Source organism: Oncorhynchus keta, unplaced genomic scaffold (assembly GCF_023373465.1).
Source record: "Oncorhynchus keta strain PuntledgeMale-10-30-2019 unplaced genomic scaffold, Oket_V2 Un_contig_18219_pilon_pilon, whole genome shotgun sequence".
NCBI classification, from domain to species: domain Eukaryota; kingdom Metazoa; phylum Chordata; class Actinopteri; order Salmoniformes; family Salmonidae; genus Oncorhynchus; species Oncorhynchus keta.
Genome location: NW_026280803.1, coordinates 52,260 through 72,714, shown reverse-complemented (window position 1 = coordinate 72,714; position 20,455 = coordinate 52,260). Strand labels below are relative to the sequence as shown.

The window sequence follows — 20,455 nt, the reverse complement described above, 5'->3', positions numbered from 1 at the left end:
TGACCCTGGGTTCCTCCTAATGCAAGACAATGCTAGACCCTCATGTGGCTGGAGTGTGTCAGCAGTTCCTGCAAGAGGAAGGCATTGATGCTATGGACTGGCCCGCCCGTTCCCCAGACCTGGATCCAATTGAGCACATCTGGGACATCATGTCTCGCTCCATCCACCAACGCCACGTTGCACCACAGACTGTCCAGGAGTTGGCGGATGCTTTAGTCCAGGTCTGGGAGGAGATCCTCAGGAGACCATCCGCCACCTCATCAGGAGCATGCCCAGGCATTGTAAGGGAGGTCATACAGGCACGTAGAGGCCACACACTACTGAGCCTCATTTTGACTTGTTTTAAGGACATTCCATCAAAGTTGGATCAGCCTGTAGTGTGGTTTTCCACTTTAATTTTGAGTGTGACTCCAAATCCAGACTCCATGGGTTGATAAATTTGATTTCCATTGATAATTTTTGTATGATTTTGTTGTCAGCACATTCAACTATGTAAAGAAAAAAGTATTTAATAAGAATATTTCATTCATTCAGATCTAGGATGTGTTATTTTCGTGTTCCCAATATTTTTTTGTGGATGAATATATGGTTGTTCTCATACAAACAGACCCTCACTCACAATGACTAGCTAACTTGTACTTCACCCATTTCATTACATCTTTATATATTGCAAATAAAATGTAAAAACAGTCACTAATAATATTTTATATTAATTTCAAACGACGGCATTAGCACGAGAAGAACTTTACCAGTCCAAAACAATGTCCTCTCCGTTCAAAAAAATATGCCTCAGTTTCAGAATCAAAGCTATGGGAGATAATGGAGTCTTCAAAAAGCAGATCGGTCTCACTTTCACGATCAATTTCCTCTAAAAAAAAATTCTACATTCGTATATCTAGTCTTAGAACTAACGGATGGGGTTTAGTTTGAACTGATGGGGTTTAGTTCTAACAGATGGGGTTTAGTTCTAACAGATGGGGGTTTAGTTCTAACGGCTGGGGGTTTAGTTCTAACGGATGGGGGTTTAGTTCTAACGGCTGGGGGTTTAGTTCTAACGGCTGGGGGTTTAGTTCTAACGGCTGGGGGTTTAGTTCTAACGGGGGGGTTTAGTTTAGTTCTAACGGCTGGGGGTTTAGTTCTAACGGCTGGGGGTTTAGTTCTAACGGCTGGGGGTTTAGTTTTAGTTCTAACGGCTGGGGTTTAGTTCTAACGGCTGGGGGTTTAGTTCTAACGGCTGGGGGTTTAGTTCTAACGGCTGGGGGTTTAGTTCTAACGGCTGGGGGTTTAGTTCTAACGGATGGGGGTTTAGTTCTAACGGCTGGGGGTTTAGTTCTAACGGCTGGGGGTTTAGTTCTAACGGCTGGGGGTTTAGTTCTAACGGCTGGGGGTTTAGTTCTAAGCCTTCCTTGACTTATTCGGCCATGATGTTGGATAAATAAACAGCTGAAGATGCTGAAGTCACCAAAATACTGCTGTGCGTAATAAGCGCCGCTCCTTCACGGTTGAAATGGCGAAAGAACGGTCATTACGCCAGCGTTCAATGGGAAGGTTTGTCTTACAACAAAGAACCATGGGATATTGCCGTTTACCTCTGCTCATTGGCTATCTACCCAGCTAGATTTCAAGACGATCAGTGGTCATTGGGTTAAAATACAGTCAATCAACGAGACAGTGGTCATATAATTGGTGCACAATGGGCTCGTCACTTGTTGTCTTCCAATCCAAATGACCCTGTGTCACAAACAAACCGTTGATTGGATAAAGCAAGGAAACCAAACGTGATCATGTTTCGGCTTTAAAAATGGATTTAAACCGAACAAAAGACCATTCACTGTGTAACAAAGAGCCTTGGGATTGCAATCAGAGCAAGATCTTCAATGGTAAACGATTTATTTCAATGCAATCTGTGATTTTGTTACGCAAGTGCTGGTTGAATAAGTAGTTTTATATGGGGGTCTGTGCTCAGATAATCGTAGCGTATTCTTTCACAATAAATCATTTTTTAAATATGACAACGCAGTTGGATTAGCAAGGTTAACCAGAAACCGTGGATTGATGGCAGCATTCGCGTGAAACTGAAAGCGCGAACCACTGCTTTTAATCAGGGCAAGGTGTCTGGCAACATGACCGAATACAAACAGTGCAGCTATTCCCTCCGCAAGGCTATTAAACAAGCTAAGCGTCAGTACAGAGACAAAGTGGAATCTCAATTCAATGGCTCAGACACAAGAGGCATGTGGCAGGGTCTACAGTCAATCACGGACTACAAGAAGAAACCAAGCCCCGTCACGGACCAGGATGTCTTGCTCCCAGGCAGACTAAATAACTTTTTGCCCGCTTTGAGGACAATACAGTGCCACTGACACGGCCTGCAACGAAAACATGCGGTCTCTCCTTCACTGCAGCGGAGGTGAGTAAGACATTTAAACGTGTTAACCCTCGCAAGGCTGCAGGCCCAGACGGCATCCCCAGCCGCGCCCTCAGAGCATGCGCAGACCAGCTGGCCGGTGTGTTTACGGACATATTCAATCAATCCCTATACCAGTCTGCTGTTCCCACATGCTTCAAGAGGGCCACCATTGTTCCTGTTCCCAAGAAAGCTAAGGTAACTGAGCTAAACGACTACTGCCCCGTAGCACTCACTTCCGTCATCATGAAGTGCTTTGAGAGACTATTCAAGGATCATATCACCTCCACCCTACCTGACACCCTAGACCCACTCCAATTTGCTTACCGCAAAAATAGGTCCACAGACGATGCAATCTCAACCACACTGCACACTGCCCTAACCCACCTGGACAAGAGGAATACCTATGTGAGAATGCTGTTCATCGACTACAGCTCGGCATTCAACACCATAGTACCCTCCAAGCTCGTCATCAAGCTCGAGACCCTGGGTCTCGACCCCGCCCTGTGCAACTGGGTACTGGACTTCCTGACGGGCCGCCCCAGGTGGTGAGGGTAGGCAACAACATCTCCTCCCCGCTGATCCTCAACACGGGGCCCCACAAGGGTGCGTTCTGAGCCCTCTCCTGTACTCCCTGTTCACCCACGACTGCGTGGCCACGCACGCCTCCAACTCAATCATCAAGTTTGCGGACAACACAACAGTGGTAGGCTTGATTACCAACAACGACGAGACGGCCTACAGGGAGGAGGTGAGGGCCCTCGGAGTGTGGTGTCAGGAAAATAACCTCACACTCAACGTCAACAAAACTAAGGAGATGATTGTGGACTTCAGGAAACAGCAGAGGGAACACCCCTATCCACATCGATGGAACAGTAGTGGAGAGGGTAGCAAGTTTTAAGTTCCTCGGCATACACATCACAGACAAACTGAATTGGTCCACTCACACTGACAGCGTCGTGAAGAAGGCGCAGCAGCGCCTCTTCAACCTCAGGAGGCTGAAGAAATTTGGCTTGTCACCAAAAGCACTCACAAACTTCTACAGATGCACAATCGAGAGCATCCTGGCGGGCTGTATCACCGCCTGGTACGGCAACTGCTCCGCCCTCAACCGTAAGGCTCTCCAGAGGGTAGTGAGGTCTGCACAACGCATCACCGGGGGCAAACTACCTGCCCTCCAGGACACCTACACCACCCGATGTTACAGGAAGGACATAAAGATCATCAAGGACATCAACCACCCGAACCACTGCCTGTTCACCCCGCTATCATCCAGAAGGCGAGGTCAGTACTGGTGCATCAAAGCTGGGACCGAGAGACTGAAAAACAGCTTCTATCTCAAGGCCATCAGACTGTTAAACAGCCACCACTAACATTGAGTGGCTGCTGCCAACACACTGTCATTGACACTGACCCAACTCCAGCCACTTTAATAATGGGAATTGATGGGAAATGATGTAAATATATCACTAGCCACTTTAAACAATGCTACCTTATATAATGTTACTTACCCTACATTATTCATCTCATATGCATACGTATATACTGTACTCTACATCATCGACTGCATCCTTATGTAATACATGTATCACTAGCCACTTTAACTATGCCACTTTGTTTACTTTGTCTACATACTCATCTCATATGTATATACTGTACTCGATACCATCTACTGTATGCTGCTCTGTACCATCACTCATTCATATATCCTTATGTACATATTCTTTATCCCCTTACACTGTGTATAAGACAGTAGTTTTGGAATTGTTAGTTAGATTACTTGTTGGTTATCACTGCATTGTCGGAACTAGAAGCACAAGCATTTCGCTACACTCGCATTAACATCTGCTAACCATGTGTATGTGACAAATAAAATTTGATTTGATTTGAGGTGATTCTAGGTTTTCGAACCATGTGAGACACTTGTATTATCATAAATGTTTAACATGACTATTTATGTAGCGATCACCGTATGTTGTCGAATTGAATCCCGCTAACGGGTGATGTTAAAACCTAATGACGTCATTTTCAGTTTATAACCTGTTGTAAATTGTATCATGGTCAGTACTCTCGAGAATAAACGCTTGATTTTGAGACTCCGCCCATTTTATGCAAATAGGTATCTTACAAATCCTTAGAAATGGGCGGAGTGTATTAATTGAATTGGGCAATAAACATACAGGAATTTAATTCCTCTAACAATTGGTCCTTCGAACGCCGGGTCTTAAATATCTGTCATCTGAAGGTCGTACGCCGAACATCGTGCACGGCCGGGTCTAGTCCGAACATCGTGCACGGCCGGGTCTAGTCCGAACATCGTGCACGGCCGGGTCTAGTCCGAACATCGTGCACGGCCGGGTCTAGTCCGAACATCGTGCACGGCCGGGTCTAGTCCGAACATCGTGCACGGCCGGGTCTAGTCCGAACATCGTGCACGGCCGGGTCTAGTCCGAACATCGTGCACGGCCGGGTCTAGTCCGAACATCGTGCACGGCCGGGTCTAGTCCGAACATCGTGCACGGCCGGGTCTAGTCCGAACATCGTGCACGGCCGGGTCTAGTCCGAACATCGTGCACGGCCGGGTCTAGTCCGAACATCGTGCACGGCCGGGTCTAGTCCGAACATCGTGCACGGCCGGGTCTAGTCCGAACATCGTGCACGGCCGGGTCTAGTCCGAACATCGTGCACGGCCAGGTCTAGTCCCGTTATTTTAAGACATGGCCTCTGAATTGAGGTTAAAGACCAGGCCGGTTTCCACAAAGGAGAAAACGAAGGAGAGAACTAGGTAAGGGTAAACAACACATACATAGAACATAGAAATACATACACATAGATAGTAAGTAGAAACATTGCTACTAGGACCGGCAAGGAGTTATTAAACATGGGTAGTAAATCCTCAGACGAGGTCCCGGGAATTAACGGGAGATGAGAAATATATGCAGGAAAAAGACAAGAGGAACACCTATTTTAGCCAGACATGGAGGAGTAAGTACGAATTTGATGGACGTTTAAATAAAGAAAAACTGGAATCAATGAACAAATAAATAGTGTTAGTCGACACAAGGAAGATAAACAACGGGCAGAGGGGCGAACAACAGAGAGAGAGAACTCCCACGGCTCCTCTGGAGGTCTCTCATAAACCTAACTTATACCCAACCCCGATAGATCAGGCGTGGAGAGAATTATTTTATTTATTTAACCTTTATTTAACCAGGCAAGTCAGTTAAAAACAAATTCTTATTTTCAATGACGGCCTAGGAACAGTGGGTTAACTGCCTGTTCAGGGACAGATTTGTAACTTGTCAGCTCGGGGGGTTTGAACTTCCAACGCTCTAACCACAAGGTGAAGCAGACCAATGGTGCCCCGTTCCCTAGGGCATAGGGTGTGATTTCAAATGGCGCCCCGTTCCCTAGGGTATAGGGTGTGATTTGAGATGGCGCCCTGTTCCCTAGGGTATAGGGTGTGATTTGAGATGGCGCCCTGTTCCCTAGGGTATAGGGTGTGATTTGAGATGGCGCCCTGTTCCCTAGGGTATAGGGTGTGATTTCAAATGGCGCCCCGTTCCCTAGGGCATAGGGTGTGATTTGAGACACAGCCCAATGGCGCCCCGTTCCCTAGGGTATAGGGTGTGATTTCAAATGGCGCCCCGTTCCCTAGGGTATAGGGTGTGATTTGAGATGGCGCCCCGTTCCCTAGGGCATAGGGTGTGAGTTGAGATGGCGCCCCGTTCCCTAGGGTATAGGGTGTGATTTGAGATGGCGCCCTGTTCCCTAGGGTATAGGGTGTGATTTCAAATGGCGCCCCGTTCCCTAGGGCATAGGGTGTGATTTGAGATGGCGCCCCGTTCCCTAGGGTATAGGGTGTGATTTGAGATGGCGCCCTGTTCCCTAGGGCATAGGGTGTGATTTGAGATGGCGCCCCGTTCCCTAGGGTATAGGGTGTGATTTGAGATGGCGCCCTGTTCCCTAGGGCATAGGGTGTGAGTTGAGATGCAACCATTGACCTCATATATCTAGTCAATTAGTTAATTATGAGACAGTAGAGTACCTTCATTATGAGACAGTACAGAACATTCATTATGAGACAGTACAGAACCTTCATTATGAGACAGTACAGAACATTCATTATGAGACAGTACAGAACATTCATTATGACACAGTACAGAACATTCATTATGAGACAGTACAGAACCTTCATTATGAGACAGTACAGAACATTCATTATGAGACAGTACAGAACATTCATTATGAGACAGTACAGAACATTCATTATGAGACAGTACAGAACATTCATTATGACACAGTACAGAACATTCATTATGAGACAGTACAGAACATTCATTATGAGACAGTACAGAACATTCATTATGAGACAGTACAGAACATTCATTATGAGACAGTACAGAACATTCATTATGAGACAGTACAGAACATTCATTATGAGACAGTACAGAACATTCATTATGAGACAGTACAGAACATTCATTATGAGACAGTACAGAACATTCATTATGAGACAGTAAGAACATTCATTATGAGACAGTACAGAACCTTCATTATGAGACAGTACAGAACATTCATTATGAGACAGTACAGAACCTTCATTATGAGACAGTACAGAACATTCATTATGAGACAGTACAGAACCTTCATTATGAGACAGTACAGAACATTCATTATGAGACAGTACAGAACATTCATTATGAGACAGTACAGAACATTCATTATGAGACAGTACAGAACATTCATTATGAGACAGTACAGAACATTCATTATGAGACAGTACAGAACATTCATTATGACACAGTACAGAACATTCATTATGAGACAGTACAGAACCTTCATTATGAGACAGTACAGAACATTCATTATGAGACAGTACAGAACCTTCATTATGAGACAGTACAGAACATTCATTATGAGACAGTACAGAACATTCATTATGAGACAGTAGAGAACATTCATTATGAGACAGTACAGAACATTCATTATGAGACAGTACAGAACATTCATTATGAGACAGTACAGAACATTCATTATGAGACAGGACAGTACCTTAATTTCTAAGCCTGTGTCTCAATTGGCACCCTATTCCCTAAGTAGTGCACTACTTTTGACTAGGTCTATGGGGTAGTGCACCACATAGGGAAAAGGGTAACATTTGGGATGCACGAAAATACATTTGTCCACATCAGTCAGTTTAGGCTGTTTATTATCTTCCTCTATTCGTTTTTCTCAGGAGGAACGACCTCCATCAGCAGCTGGAGGTGCATGGTGATTGGCCCTGCAGGGGAGGTGAGAGGTTAAAGGTCAGATTGGACCAATCAGGCTAATTAAAAGGTGAATAATAAATAAATAACTTTAATAAAGGTGACATCAGCCCAATCACAGCATGATCTATAGGCTCTGTGACCTTCTGAGTTGAACTCCACAATGACTGGAATTATCTAAAGGGGAAGAACTCTACTACCGCTCACTGAGGAATAAAACATTTTGATACACAAAGACCCAAGTTGTAGAAGATAATAGTGTCTGCTTCCCAAATGGCACCCTATCCCCTATATTATAGTGCACTACCTTTCACCAGGGCCCATAGGGTAGTACACTACACAGGGAATAAGGGGCCATTTTGGGACACAAGCCAGTGTTGTCTTCTAGTGCACTACAAAGGGAATAGGCGGCCATTTTGGGACACAAGCCAGTGTTGTCTTCTAGTGCACTACAAAGGGAATAGGCGGCCATTTTGGGATAAAGGCTCTCTCTCAACCCTCGAGTGTCAGCAACTCTGAGCAGTGGGTAGTTACTCACTCATGACCCTGCGTGTCCAGCTGAACCTGCGGTGAACGAAGGGGAAGTAGAGCAGCAGACCGCTGAGGATGAAGATGGTACAGTACAGATACTCCAGCTCTGGCTTGTCTATGATCGGTGCTAGGACCAGGTAGCAGGACACTATCATCACCAGCACTGCTATGGGAATGGGACACTGTTGGGGGACAACCAGGACATAACCACCTGTCAGTCTCACAGGAGGGATCTGGGACAGTATTGCTCTAAAAACAGGTTTAAGTGAATCTGGGATTCAGAAAAACATCAAAACGGTTACCACCCCATTTGTTGAGGGATGTGACTGGAGAAATGGAACCACTCTAAAATGTAGAGACAGATCTATGGATGTAAGGACTGACCGTCCACGAGCTCAACATGATAGTTGTAACTACGTTCTTCCAATAGCCAAGAGATGAAGAGGACTTGGATGTATGGAAATGTGAATCTAGTCTTACCTTGACGGGCCTCTTGAGTTCCTTCCTGGTGAAGCGCATGACGATGAGAGCGAGAGCTGTGAGGCCGTAGAAAGACCACTGGGTGAAACTGAAGTAGTTGATCAGGGTGTTGATGTCTGCTGGGATAATGTAGAATACGGCCAGAATACCCTACAACCACAACAACAGGGTAAAGGTCAGGTTATAGGTTAGGCCACTGGGGGCAGTAATGTATAAAGTGATGGGTCAGGTTATAGGTTAGGCCACAGGGGCAGTAATGTATAAAGTGATGGGTCAGGTTATAGGTTAGACCACTGGAGGGCAGTAATGTATAAAGTGATGGGTCAGGTTATAGGTTAGGCCACTGGGGGGCAGTAATGTATAAAGTGATGGGTCAGGTTATAGGTTAGGCCACTGGGGGGCAGTAATGTATAAAGTGATGGGTCAGGTTATAGGTTAGGCCACTGGGGGGGGCAGTAATGTATAAAGTGATGGGTCAGGTTATAGGTTAGTCCCCTGGGGGGCAGTAATGTATAAAGTGATGGGTCAGGTTATAGGTTAGGCCACTGGGGGGCAGTAATGTATAAAGTGATGGGTCAGGTTATAGGTTAGGCCACAGGGGCAGTAATGTATAAAGTGATGGGTCAGGTTATAGGTTAGACCACTGGGGGGCAGTAATGTATAAAGTGATGGGTCATGTTATAGGTTAGGCCACTGGAGGGCAGTAATGTATAAAGTGATGGGTCGGGTTATAGGTTAGACCACTGGGGGGCAGTAATGTATAAAGTGATGGGTCAGGTTATAGGTTAGGCCACTGGAGGGCAGTAATGTATAAAGCGATGGGTCAGGTTATAGGTTAGGCCACTGGGGGGCAGTAATGTATAAAGTGATGGGTCAGGTTATAGGTTAGGCCACTGGGGGCAGTAATGTATAAAGTGATGGGTCGGGTTATAGGTTAGACCACTGGGGGGGAGTAATGTATAAAGTGATGGGTCAGGTTATAGGTTAGGCCACAGGGGGCAGTGATGGGTCAGGTTATAGGTTAGGCCACTGGGGGGCAGTAATGTATAAAGTGATGGGTCAGGTTATAGGTTAGACCACTGGAGGGCAGTAATGTATAAAGTGATGGGTCAGGTTATAAGTTAGACCACTGGGGGCAGTAATGTATAAAGTGATGGGTCAGGTTATAGGTTAGGCCACTGGGGGCAGTAATGTATAAAGTTATGGGTCGGGTTATAGGTTAGACCACTGGGGGCAGTAATGTATAAAGTGATGGGTCAGGTTATAGGTTAGGCCACAGGGGGCAGTAATGTATAAAGTGATGGGTCAGGTTATAGGTTAGACCACTGGGGGCAGTAATGTATAAAGTGATGGGTCAGGTTATAGGTTAGGCCACTGGGGGCAGTAATGTATAAAGTGATGGGTCGGGTTATAGGTTAGGCCACTGGGGGGCAGTAATGAATAAAGTGATGGGTCAGGTTATAGGTTAGGCCACTGGGGGGCAGTAATGGATCAGGTTATAGGCACATTATTCTTTTTATAATTCTGCAAGCTCTGTCAAGTTGGTTGTTGATCATTGCTATAATATATAATGTAATTTATCAGACACTTTTATCCAAAGCGACTTCCAGTCATTCATGCAGACATTTTATGTATGTTTCTTCCTGGGAACCTACTGTCTTTGCACTGCAAGCACCATGCTCTACCAACTGATGTGCAGAGATTCTCAACACGATTTAAGTCCAAACTGTAACCAGGCCACTCAGGAACATTCAAAGTCTTCTTGTTAACAACATCTTAAGGGTCCGCCCCTTTTTTCATTTTTTGCCTAAAATTACATACCCAAATATAACTGCCTGTAACTCAGGCCTTGAAGCAAGCATGTGCATATTCTTGGTACCATTTGAAAGGAAACACTTTGAAGTTTATGTCAATGTGGAAGGAATGTTGGAGAATATAACACAATAGGTCTGGCAAAAGATAATACAAAGAAAAAAATACCCTTTTTTTGTACCATCATCTTGGAAATGCAAGAGAAAATCCATAATGTATTATTCCAGCCCAGGTGCAATTTAGATTTTGGCCACTAGTTAGCAGCAGTGTGTTTGCAAAGTCAGACTGATCAAATGAACCTTTGCATTTCTGTTCAAAATTTGTCCTGGCAAATGTTCTTGTTACTTACAACCTCATGCTAATCACATTAGCCTACGTTAGCTCACCCATCCCCTGAAAGGGTAAACGATCCCGAAGAAGTTAAGCATCTCCAGTGTATATTTGGCCTTGTGTTTTTGGTTATTGACCTGCTGAAAGGTGAATTTGTCTCCCAGTGTTTGTTGGAAAGCAGACTGAACCAGGTCACCACCATGCTGGAAAATATGAAGACTGGTGCTCAGTCATGTGACGTGTTTAACCCTACCCCTGTATCTTTGTAGTGACTGGGTGTATTTATACACCATCCAAAGTTTAATTAAAACCTTTTTGGGATAGCGGGCAGCATTTTCACTTTTGGATGAATAGCGTGCCAAGAGTGAACTGCCTCCTACTCTGTCCCAGATGCTAATATATCAATATTATTAGTAGTAGTATTGCATAGAAAACACTCGGAAGAACAGGATGATTCCATACATAGTTTGACATGTTTCTGAAGGACTGTAACAGAAGTTTTTGAGTTTTTGTCTGGACGAAGTGCCTGCGCCTCATGAAGATGGTTTACTGGGCTGAACACGCTAACAACAAGTGGCTTTTTGGACATAAATTATGGACTTTATGGAACAAATCAGTCATTTATTGTCGAACTGGGATCCCTGGGAGTGCCTTCTGATGAAGATCATCAAAGGTAAGTGAATATTTATGGTGTTATTTCTAACTTTGTTGACTCTGATTTTGTGTATGTCCATTACATGGAATCCAAATCAAAATATATTTAAATTACAGGTTGTAATGCAACAAAATAGGAAAAAAAACCACCAAGTGTGATGAATACTTTTGCACTGTATCTCAGACTTACATTGAAGATGAGGGCAGGGGAAGGAGTGTAACGCTTCAGACTGATATAGGACAAGATCTTTACCATGTGACCCTCTCTTCCTGCCGCATAGGTCAACCTGAGGTGGGACAGAGCACAAACATGTCAGTTCAAACATAATATTGGCAATATGTTGAACCTGAATTTGGTTTCTTTCTTTTCACCATTTTTAACTCTGCTTTTGCTCTGTTCTTTTAGAAAAGCAGATTCAATCTGTTAAACACTTTGTGACAACTGCTGATATAAAAGGGTTTTATAAAATACATTTGTTTTGATTAAATAAGATTAGCAAAAACAATGTCTTCCTGAAGTTGTCCCTTTACCTGCCGGCTGTGAAGCAGCTCCCATTGGCCGCTCCGAAGGTGGAGAAGACGACAAACACAGGGACTACCCACGACAGGGGGTACAGCACTCTGTCACCAAAAGTCTAAGGGGCAGAAGACGACAAACACAGGGACTACCCACGACAGGGGGTACAACACTCTGTCACCAAAAGTCTAAGGGGCAGAAGACGACAAACACAGGGACGACCCACGACAGGGGGTACAACACTCTGTCACCAAAAGTCTAAGGGGCACGACCCTCTTACCACAGCAACAGCGGGAGACTGCAGCAGTTCCGTAGCGGTCATGGCGCTGAAGTAGGCAATGTTGACCAGCACATAGCACACAGACACCAAGGGAATACCAATGATAATGGCCAGGGGAAGGTTTCTGTTAGACAGATATATATATAGAGAGAGAGAGATAGAGATTGTTATTGTGAGATAGAGATAGAGAGAGAGCTATATATAGAGAGTGTTAGTGTGAGATAGAGAGACTACAACCAACACATGTTACACAGAGACCAGTGTTAGTGGATTATGTAGCACACAGATAGAGACAGAGACAGAGAGTTGATTAAACTCTTGTTGTCTCCCTAACAGGAAAGGAGGTGGCGTGTGAATGCCAAGGGAACCCAGGCTTCCCCGAAAATCAGACCAATAAAACAAATACAATCATTAAAACAATGTATCTGTGGCTGAATCAATTGAAGTGGCTGAATCAATTGAAGTGGCTGAATCAATTGAAGTGGCTGAATCAATTGAAGTGGCTGAATCAATTCTTAAGTGGCTGAATCAATTGAAGTGGCTGAATCAATTGAAGTGGCTGAATCAATTCATAAGTGGCTGAATCAATTGAAGTGGCTGAATCAATTGAAGTGGCTGAATCAATTGAAGTGGCTGAATCAATTCTTAAGTGGCTGAATCAATTGAAGTGGCTGAATCAATTGAAGTGGCTGAATCAATTGAAGTGGCTGAATCAATTCTTAAGTGGCTGAATCAATTGAAGTGGCTGAATCAATTGAAGTGGCTGAATCAATTGAAGTGGCTGAATCAATTCTTAAGTGGCTGAATCAATTGAAGTGGCTGAATCAATTGAAGTGGCTGAATCAATTGAAGTGGCTGAATCAATTCTTAAGTGGCTGAATCAATTGAAGTGGCTGAATCAATTGAAGTGGCTGAATCAATTGAAGTGGCTGAATCAATTCTTAAGTGGCTGAATCAATTGAAGTGGCTGAATCAATTGAAGTGGCTGCATCAATTGTTAAGTGGCTGAATCAATTCTTAAGTGGCTGAATCGAACATTCTCAGAACCTCAAGTGGTGGAATCTATCTCATCGGAGAAATCACAAGAGCGAGGGAAACAGCGCCCCTCTGTCTCAGTATGTGTAGCAGATGTATCTGATGCTGTCTGGCCAAAATGAGTATGACATGTGGTAACATGCAGAAAAACCACACCCCCACGAGGGAGGCCACTTTGGATTTGGCATCACAACCAATCAAATCACATCCCAGGCAAAAACGTCATCAGTAGCTAGCTCGCTAAATCAGCCCTTTCCTAAACCATGGATAGATGGACACGGAGATTTGGACTCTATTCTCTGTACGGTGCCAAAGATGATAACAGCGATTCTGATCAAGCCATAAATTCACAGGTTGTGCCACTGGCCTGAGACGATGTCCGATACGTAGCCTAGATTTAGTCGGCTCACGTTAACTAGCTAAATAACGTAGCTGGTTCGCTGTTGCCCACCGAGGAAGCTCGTCCAGTAAGTTATTTAGCCTCGTCTACAAACTAAAAGTGTGTACTTCTTGCGAACATGACAGAGAGGAGGATGGCATTGGTGTTCAACCCGTCTTTACCATAGCCACTGCCCAAGCCTGGACAGTCACATGATGTAGTGGCTTCCTTTCGTCTTTACCATAGCCACTGCCCAAGCCTGGACAGTCACATGATGTAGTGGCTTCCTTTCGTCTTTACCATAGCCACTGCCCAAGCCTGGACAGTCACCTGATGTAGTGGCTTCCTTTCGTCTTTACCATAGCCACTGCCCAAGCCTGGACAGTCACATGATGTAGTGGCTTCCTTTCGTCTTTACCATAGCCACTGCCCAAGCCTGGACAGTCACATGATGTAGTGGCTTCCTTTCGTCTTTACCATAGCCACTGCCCAAGCCTGGACAGTCACGTGATGTAGTGGCTTCCTTTCGTCTTTACCATAGCCACTGCCCAAGCCTGGACAGTCACGTGATATTTAGCTATGTTGATTGTACTAATTTGTTTAATGGCTTTTAAACTGGCTTGGCTTCCTCAGTGATATTACCCACGCTTGGCTTCCCCAGTGATATTACCCACGCTTGGCTTCCCAGTGATATTACCCACGCTTGTCTTCCCCAGTGATATTACCCACGCTTGGCTTCCTCAGTGATATTACCCACGCTTGGCTGATATTACCCACACTTTTGGCTTCCCCCCAGTGATGATTACCCACGCTTGGCTTCCTCAGTGATATTACCCACGCTTGGCTTCCCCAGTGATATTACCCACGCTTGGCTTCCTCAGTCCTTACAGTGATATTACCCACGCTTGGCTTCCCCAGTGATATTACCCACGCTTGGCTTCCTCAGTGATATTACCAGTGAGTGATATTACCCACACTTGATATTACCCACACTTGGCTTCCCAGTGATATTACCCACGCTTGGCTTCCCCAGTGATATTACCCACGCTTGGCTTCCCCAGTGATATTACCCACGCTTGGCTTCCCCAGTGATATTACCCACGCTTGGCTTCCTCAGTGATATTACCCACGCTTGGCTTCCCCAGTGATATTACCCACGCTTGGCTTCCCCAGTGATATTACCCACGCTTGGCTTCCCCAGTGATATTACCCACGCTTGGCTTCCCCAGTGATATTACCCACGCTTGGCTTCCTCAGTGATATTACCCACGCTTGGCTTCCCCAGTGATATTACCCACGCTTGGCTTCCCCAGTGATATTACCCACGCTTGGCTTCCCCAGTGATATTACCCACGCTTGGCTTCCCCAGTGATATTACCCACGCTTGGCTTCCCCAGTGATATTACCCACGCTTGGCTTCCCCAGTGATATTACCCACACTTGGCTTCCTCAGTGATATTACCCCACGCACCACTACTCCCTAGTGATATTACCCCACGCACCACTACTCCCCAGTGATATTACCCACGCTTGGCTTCCCCAGTAATATTACCCACGCTTGGCTTCCCCAGTGATATTACCCACACTTTTCTTCCCCAGTGATATTACCCACACTTTTCTTCCCCAGTGATATTACCCACGCTTTTCTTCCCCAGTGATATTACCCACGCTTGGCTTCCCCAGTGATATTACCCACGCTTTTCTTCCTCAGTGATATTACCCACGCTTGGCTTCCTCAGTGATATTACCCACGCTTGGCTTCCTATTACCCACGCTTTTCTTCCCCAGTGATATTACCCACGCTTGGCTTCCCCAGTGATATTACCCACGCTTGGCTTCCTCAGTGATATTACCCACACTTGGCTTCCCAGTGATATTACCCACGCTTGGCTTCCTCAGTGATATTACCCACGCTTGGCTTCCCCAGTGATATTACCCACACTTGGCTTCCCAGTGATATTACCCACGCTTGGCTTCCCCAGTGATATTACCCACGCTTGGCTTCCTCAGTGATATTACCCACGCTTTCTTCCCCAGTGATATTACCCACACTTGGCTTCCCAGTGATATTACCCACGCTTTTCTTCCCAGTGATATTACCCACACTTGGCTTCCTCAGTGATATTACCCACGCACCACTTTAGTGATATTACTTCCCAGTGATATTACCCACACTTGGCTTCCTCAGTGATATTACCCACGCTACTTTCCCTAGTGATATTACCCACGCACCACTACTCCCCAGTGATATTACCCACGCTTGGCTTCCCAGTGATATTACCCACGCTTGGCTTCCTCAGTGATATTACCCACACTTGGCTTCCCCAGTGATATTACCCACGCTTTTCTTCCCCAGTGATATTACCCACGCTTGGCTTCCCCAGTGATATTACCCACGCTTTTCTTCCCCAGTGATATTACCCACGCTTGGCTTCCTCAGTGATATTACCCACGCTTGGCTTCCTCAGTGCTATTACCCACGCTTTTCTTCCCCAGTGATATTACCCACGCTTGGCTTCCTCAGTGATATTACCCACACTTGGCTTCCCCAGTGATATTACCCACACTTGGCTTCCCCAGTGATATTACCCACGCTTGGCTTCCTCAGTGATATTACCCACGCTTGGCTTCCTCAGTGATATTACCCACGCTTGGCTTCCCCAGTGATATTACCCACGCTTTTCTTCCCCAGTGATATTACCCACGCTTGGCTTCCTCAGTGATATTACCCACGCTTGGCTTCCTCAGTGCTATTACCCACGCTTTTCTTCCCCAGTGATATTACCCACGCTTGGCTTCCTCAGTGATATTACCCACACTTGGCTTCCCCAGTGATATTACCCACGCTTGGCTTCCCCAGTGATATTACCCACGCTTGGCTTCCCCAGTGATATTACCCACGCTTGGCTTCCTCAGTGATATTACCCACGCTTGGCTTCCCCAGTGATATTACCCACGCTTTTCTTCCCCAGTGATATTACCCACGCTTGGCTTCCTCAGTGATATTACCCACGCTTGGCTTCCCAGTGCTATTACCCACGCTGGCTTCCCCAGTGATATTACCCACGCTTGGCTTCCCAGTGATATTACCCACGCTGGCTTCCTCAGTGATATTACCCACGCTTGGCTTCCCAGTGATATTACCCACGCTTGGCTTCCCAGTGATATTACCCACGCTTGGCTTCCCCAGTGATATTACCCACGCTTGGCTTCCCCAGTGATATTACCCACGCTTGGCTTCCCCAGTGATATTACCCACGCTTGGCTTCCCCAGTGATATTACCCACACTTGGCTTCCTCAGTGATATTACCCCACGCACCACTACTCCCTAGTGATATTACCCCACGCACCACTACTCCCTAGTGATATTACCCACACTTGGCTTCCTCAGTGATATTACCCCACGCACCACTACTCCCTAGTGATATTACCCCACGCACCACTACTCCCCAGTGATATTACCCACGCTTGGCTTCCCCAGTGATATTACCCACGCTTGGCTTCCCCAGTGATATTACCCACACTTTTCTTCCCCAGTGATATTACCCACGCTTTTCTTCCCCAGTGATATTACCCACGCTTGGCTTCCCCAGTGATATTACCCACGCTTTTCTTCCCAGTGATATTACCCACGCTTGGCTTCCCCAGTGATATTACCCACGCTTTTCTTCCCCAGTGATATTACCCACGCTTGGCTTCCTCAGTGATATTACCCACGCTTGGCTTCCTCAGTGCTATTACCCACGCTTTTCTTCCCCAGTGATATTACCCACGCTTGGCTTCCTCAGTGATATTACCCACACGTGGCTTCCTCAGTGATATTACCCACGCTTGGCTTCCTCAGTGATATTACCCACACTTGGCTTCCTCAGTGATATTACCCACGCTTGGCTTCCTCAGTGATATTACCCACACTTGGCTTCCCCAGTGATATTACCCACACTTGGCTTCCCCAGTGATATTACCCACACGTGGCTTCCTCAGTGCTATTACCCACGCTTGGCTTCCTCAGTGCTATTACCCACGCTTTTCTTCCCCAGTGATATTACCCACGCTTGGCTTCCTCAGTGATATTACCCACACTTGGCTTCCCCAGTGATATTACCCACACTTGGCTTCCCCAGTGATATTACCCACACTTGGCTTCCTCAGTGATATTACCCACACGTGGCTTCCTCAGTGATATTACCCACGCTTGGCTTCCTCAGTGCTATTACCCACGCTTTTCTTCCCCAGTGATATTACCCACGCTTGGCTTCCTCAGTGATATTACCCACGCTTGGCTTCCACAGTGATATTACCCACACTTGGCTTCCCCAGTGATATTACCCACGCTTGGCTTCCTCAGTGATATTACCCACGCTTGGCTTCCTCAGTGATATTACCCACGCTTGGCTTCCTCAGTGATATTACCCACGCTTGGCTTCCTCAGTGATATTACCCACGCTTGGCTTCCTCAGTGATATTACCCACGCTTGGCTTCCTCAGTGATATTACCCACGCTTGGCTTCCTCAGTGATATTACCCACGCTTGGCTTCCTCAGTGATATTACCCACGCTTGGCTTCCCCAGTGATATTACCCACGCTTGGCTTCCTCAGTGATATTACCCACGCTTGGCTTCCTCAGTGATATTACCCACGCTTGGCTTCCTCAGTGATATTACCCACACTTGGCTTCCCCAGTGATATTACCCACGCTTGGCTTCCACAGTGATATTACCCACGCTTGGCTTCCCCAGTGATATTACCCACGCTTGGCTTCCCCAGTGATATTACCCACACTTGGCTTCCTCAGTGATATTACCCACGCTTGGCTTCCCCAGTGATATTACCCACGCTTGGCTTCCCCAGTGATATTACCCACGCTTTTCTTCCCCAGTGATATTACCCAAGCTTGGCTTCCACAGTGATATTACCCACGCACTGCTACTAGTGAGCAGTATATGATGCACTCACTGCACTGGTAGTCACTTTGGAGTCTCTGATGAATGACAGTGGAAATCCAGTCTAAATAAGGTCTGCATCCCAAATGGCTCCCTGGTCCTTTCATAGTGCACTACTGTTTACCAGGGCCCCATCGTGGACGCACCCTAAATGTCAGCTGTTTGGACACTCACCTATATGGGTTTTCCAGCTCCTCTGTTATAAAGTTCAGCTGATTCCTGAGAGACAACACGTGTTTATAGAACCACGTATAAACAGGTTGGGTTGACATTCAAAACAGAAATCTCAAAACCATAAAACTGTTTTATTGAGGAAGTGATAAGAACAGAGAGATAGGATACATCCCCAATGGTACCCGACCCCCTACTTAGTGGACTACTTTAGGCATTAGCGCTATGGGCCCTGACTAGAGCGCTATGGGCCCCCCCTGACTAGAACGCTATTGGCCCCCCTGACTAGAGTGCCACGGGCTCCCCTGACTAGAGCGCTATGGGCCCCCTGACTAGAACGCTATTGGCCCCCCTGACTAGAGTGCCACGGGCTCCCCTGACTAGAGCGCTATGGGCCCTGACTAGAACGCTATTGGCCCCCCTGACTAGAGTGTCACGGGCTCCCCTGACTAGAGCGCTATGGGCCCTGACTAGAACGCTATTGGCCCCCCTGACTAGAGTGCCACGGGCTCCCCTGACTAGAGCGCTATGGGCCCTGACTAGAACGCTATTGGCCCCCCTGACTAGAGCGCCACGGGCCCCCTGACTAGAGCGCTATGGGCCCTGACTAGAATGCTATGGGCCCCCCTGACTAGAGCGCTATGGGCCCTGACTAGAATGCTATGGGCCCCCCTGACTAGAGTGCCACGGGCTCCCCTGACTAGAGCGCTATGGGCCCTGACTAGAATGCTATGGGCCCCCCTGACTAGAGCACCACGGGCCCCCCTGACTAGAGCGCTATGGGCCCTGACTAGAGCACTACGGGCCCCCCTGACTAGAGCACTATGGGCCCTGACTAGAGCGCTACGGGCCCCCCTAACTAGAACGCTACAGGCCCCCCTGACGAGAGCACTATGGACCCCCCTGACTAGAGCGCTACGGTACCCCCCTGACTAGAGCGCTATGGGCCCCCCTGACTAGAGCATTACGGGCCCCCCTGACTAGAGCACTATGGGCCCCCCTGACTAGAGCATTACGGGCCCCCTGACTAGAGCACTACAGGCCCTGACTAGAGAGCCATGGGCACCCCTGACTAGAGCGCTATGGGCCCCTCTGACTAGAGCGCTATGGGCCCCCCTGACTAGAGCACTACGGGCCCCCCTGACTAGAGCGCTATGGCCCCTCCTGACTAGAGCGCTATGGGCTCACCTGACTAGAGCACTACGGGCCCTGACTAGAGTGCTATGGGCCCTGACTAGAGCACTACGGGCCCTGACTAGAGCACTACGGGCCCTGACTAGAGCGCTACGGGCCCTGACTAGAGCGCTACGGGCCCTGACTAGAGCGCTACGGGCCCTGACTCGAGCATTACGGGCCCTGACTAGAGCGCTACGGGCCCTGACTAGAGCACTACGGGCCCTGACTAGAGCGCTACGGGCCCTGACTAGAGCGCTACGGGCCCTGACTAGAGCTCTCAGTGTTTCCTGACTAAACGCTGACGGGCCCATTTTAGATTCACTACGGGCCCTGACTTAGTACGCTACGGGCCCTGACTAGAGCATGACTACAGGGCCCTGACTAAAGAGCCATGGGCACCCTGACTAGAGCGCTATGGGCCCCTCTGACTAGAGCGCTATGGGCCCCCTGACTAGAGCACTACGGGCC

At 47.1% G+C, this 20,455-nt stretch overlaps 1 protein-coding gene across 1 annotated transcript in view; it reads right to left on the bottom strand.

Annotated features, from left to right (window-relative positions):
- Positions 1 to 5,606: 5,606 nt before the first annotated feature.
- The window catches only part of LOC127920055 (b(0,+)-type amino acid transporter 1-like), a 62,751-nt gene continuing 47,902 nt past the window's right edge, over positions 5,607 to 20,455 (bottom strand). The window contains exons 7-14 of the mRNA XM_052503887.1: positions 18,815 to 18,859; positions 12,282 to 12,405; positions 12,016 to 12,119; positions 11,675 to 11,771; positions 8,689 to 8,838; positions 8,216 to 8,390; positions 7,007 to 7,691; positions 5,607 to 6,599 (exon numbers count right to left, since the gene is read on the bottom strand). Of these exons, the coding sequence (XP_052359847.1) occupies positions 7,630 to 7,691; positions 8,216 to 8,390; positions 8,689 to 8,838; positions 11,675 to 11,771; positions 12,016 to 12,119; positions 12,282 to 12,405; positions 18,815 to 18,859 (757 nt within the window). The 3' untranslated portion in view covers positions 5,607 to 6,599; positions 7,007 to 7,629. The remainder of the gene's footprint in view (positions 6,600 to 7,006; positions 7,692 to 8,215; positions 8,391 to 8,688; positions 8,839 to 11,674; positions 11,772 to 12,015; positions 12,120 to 12,281; positions 12,406 to 18,814; positions 18,860 to 20,455) is intronic.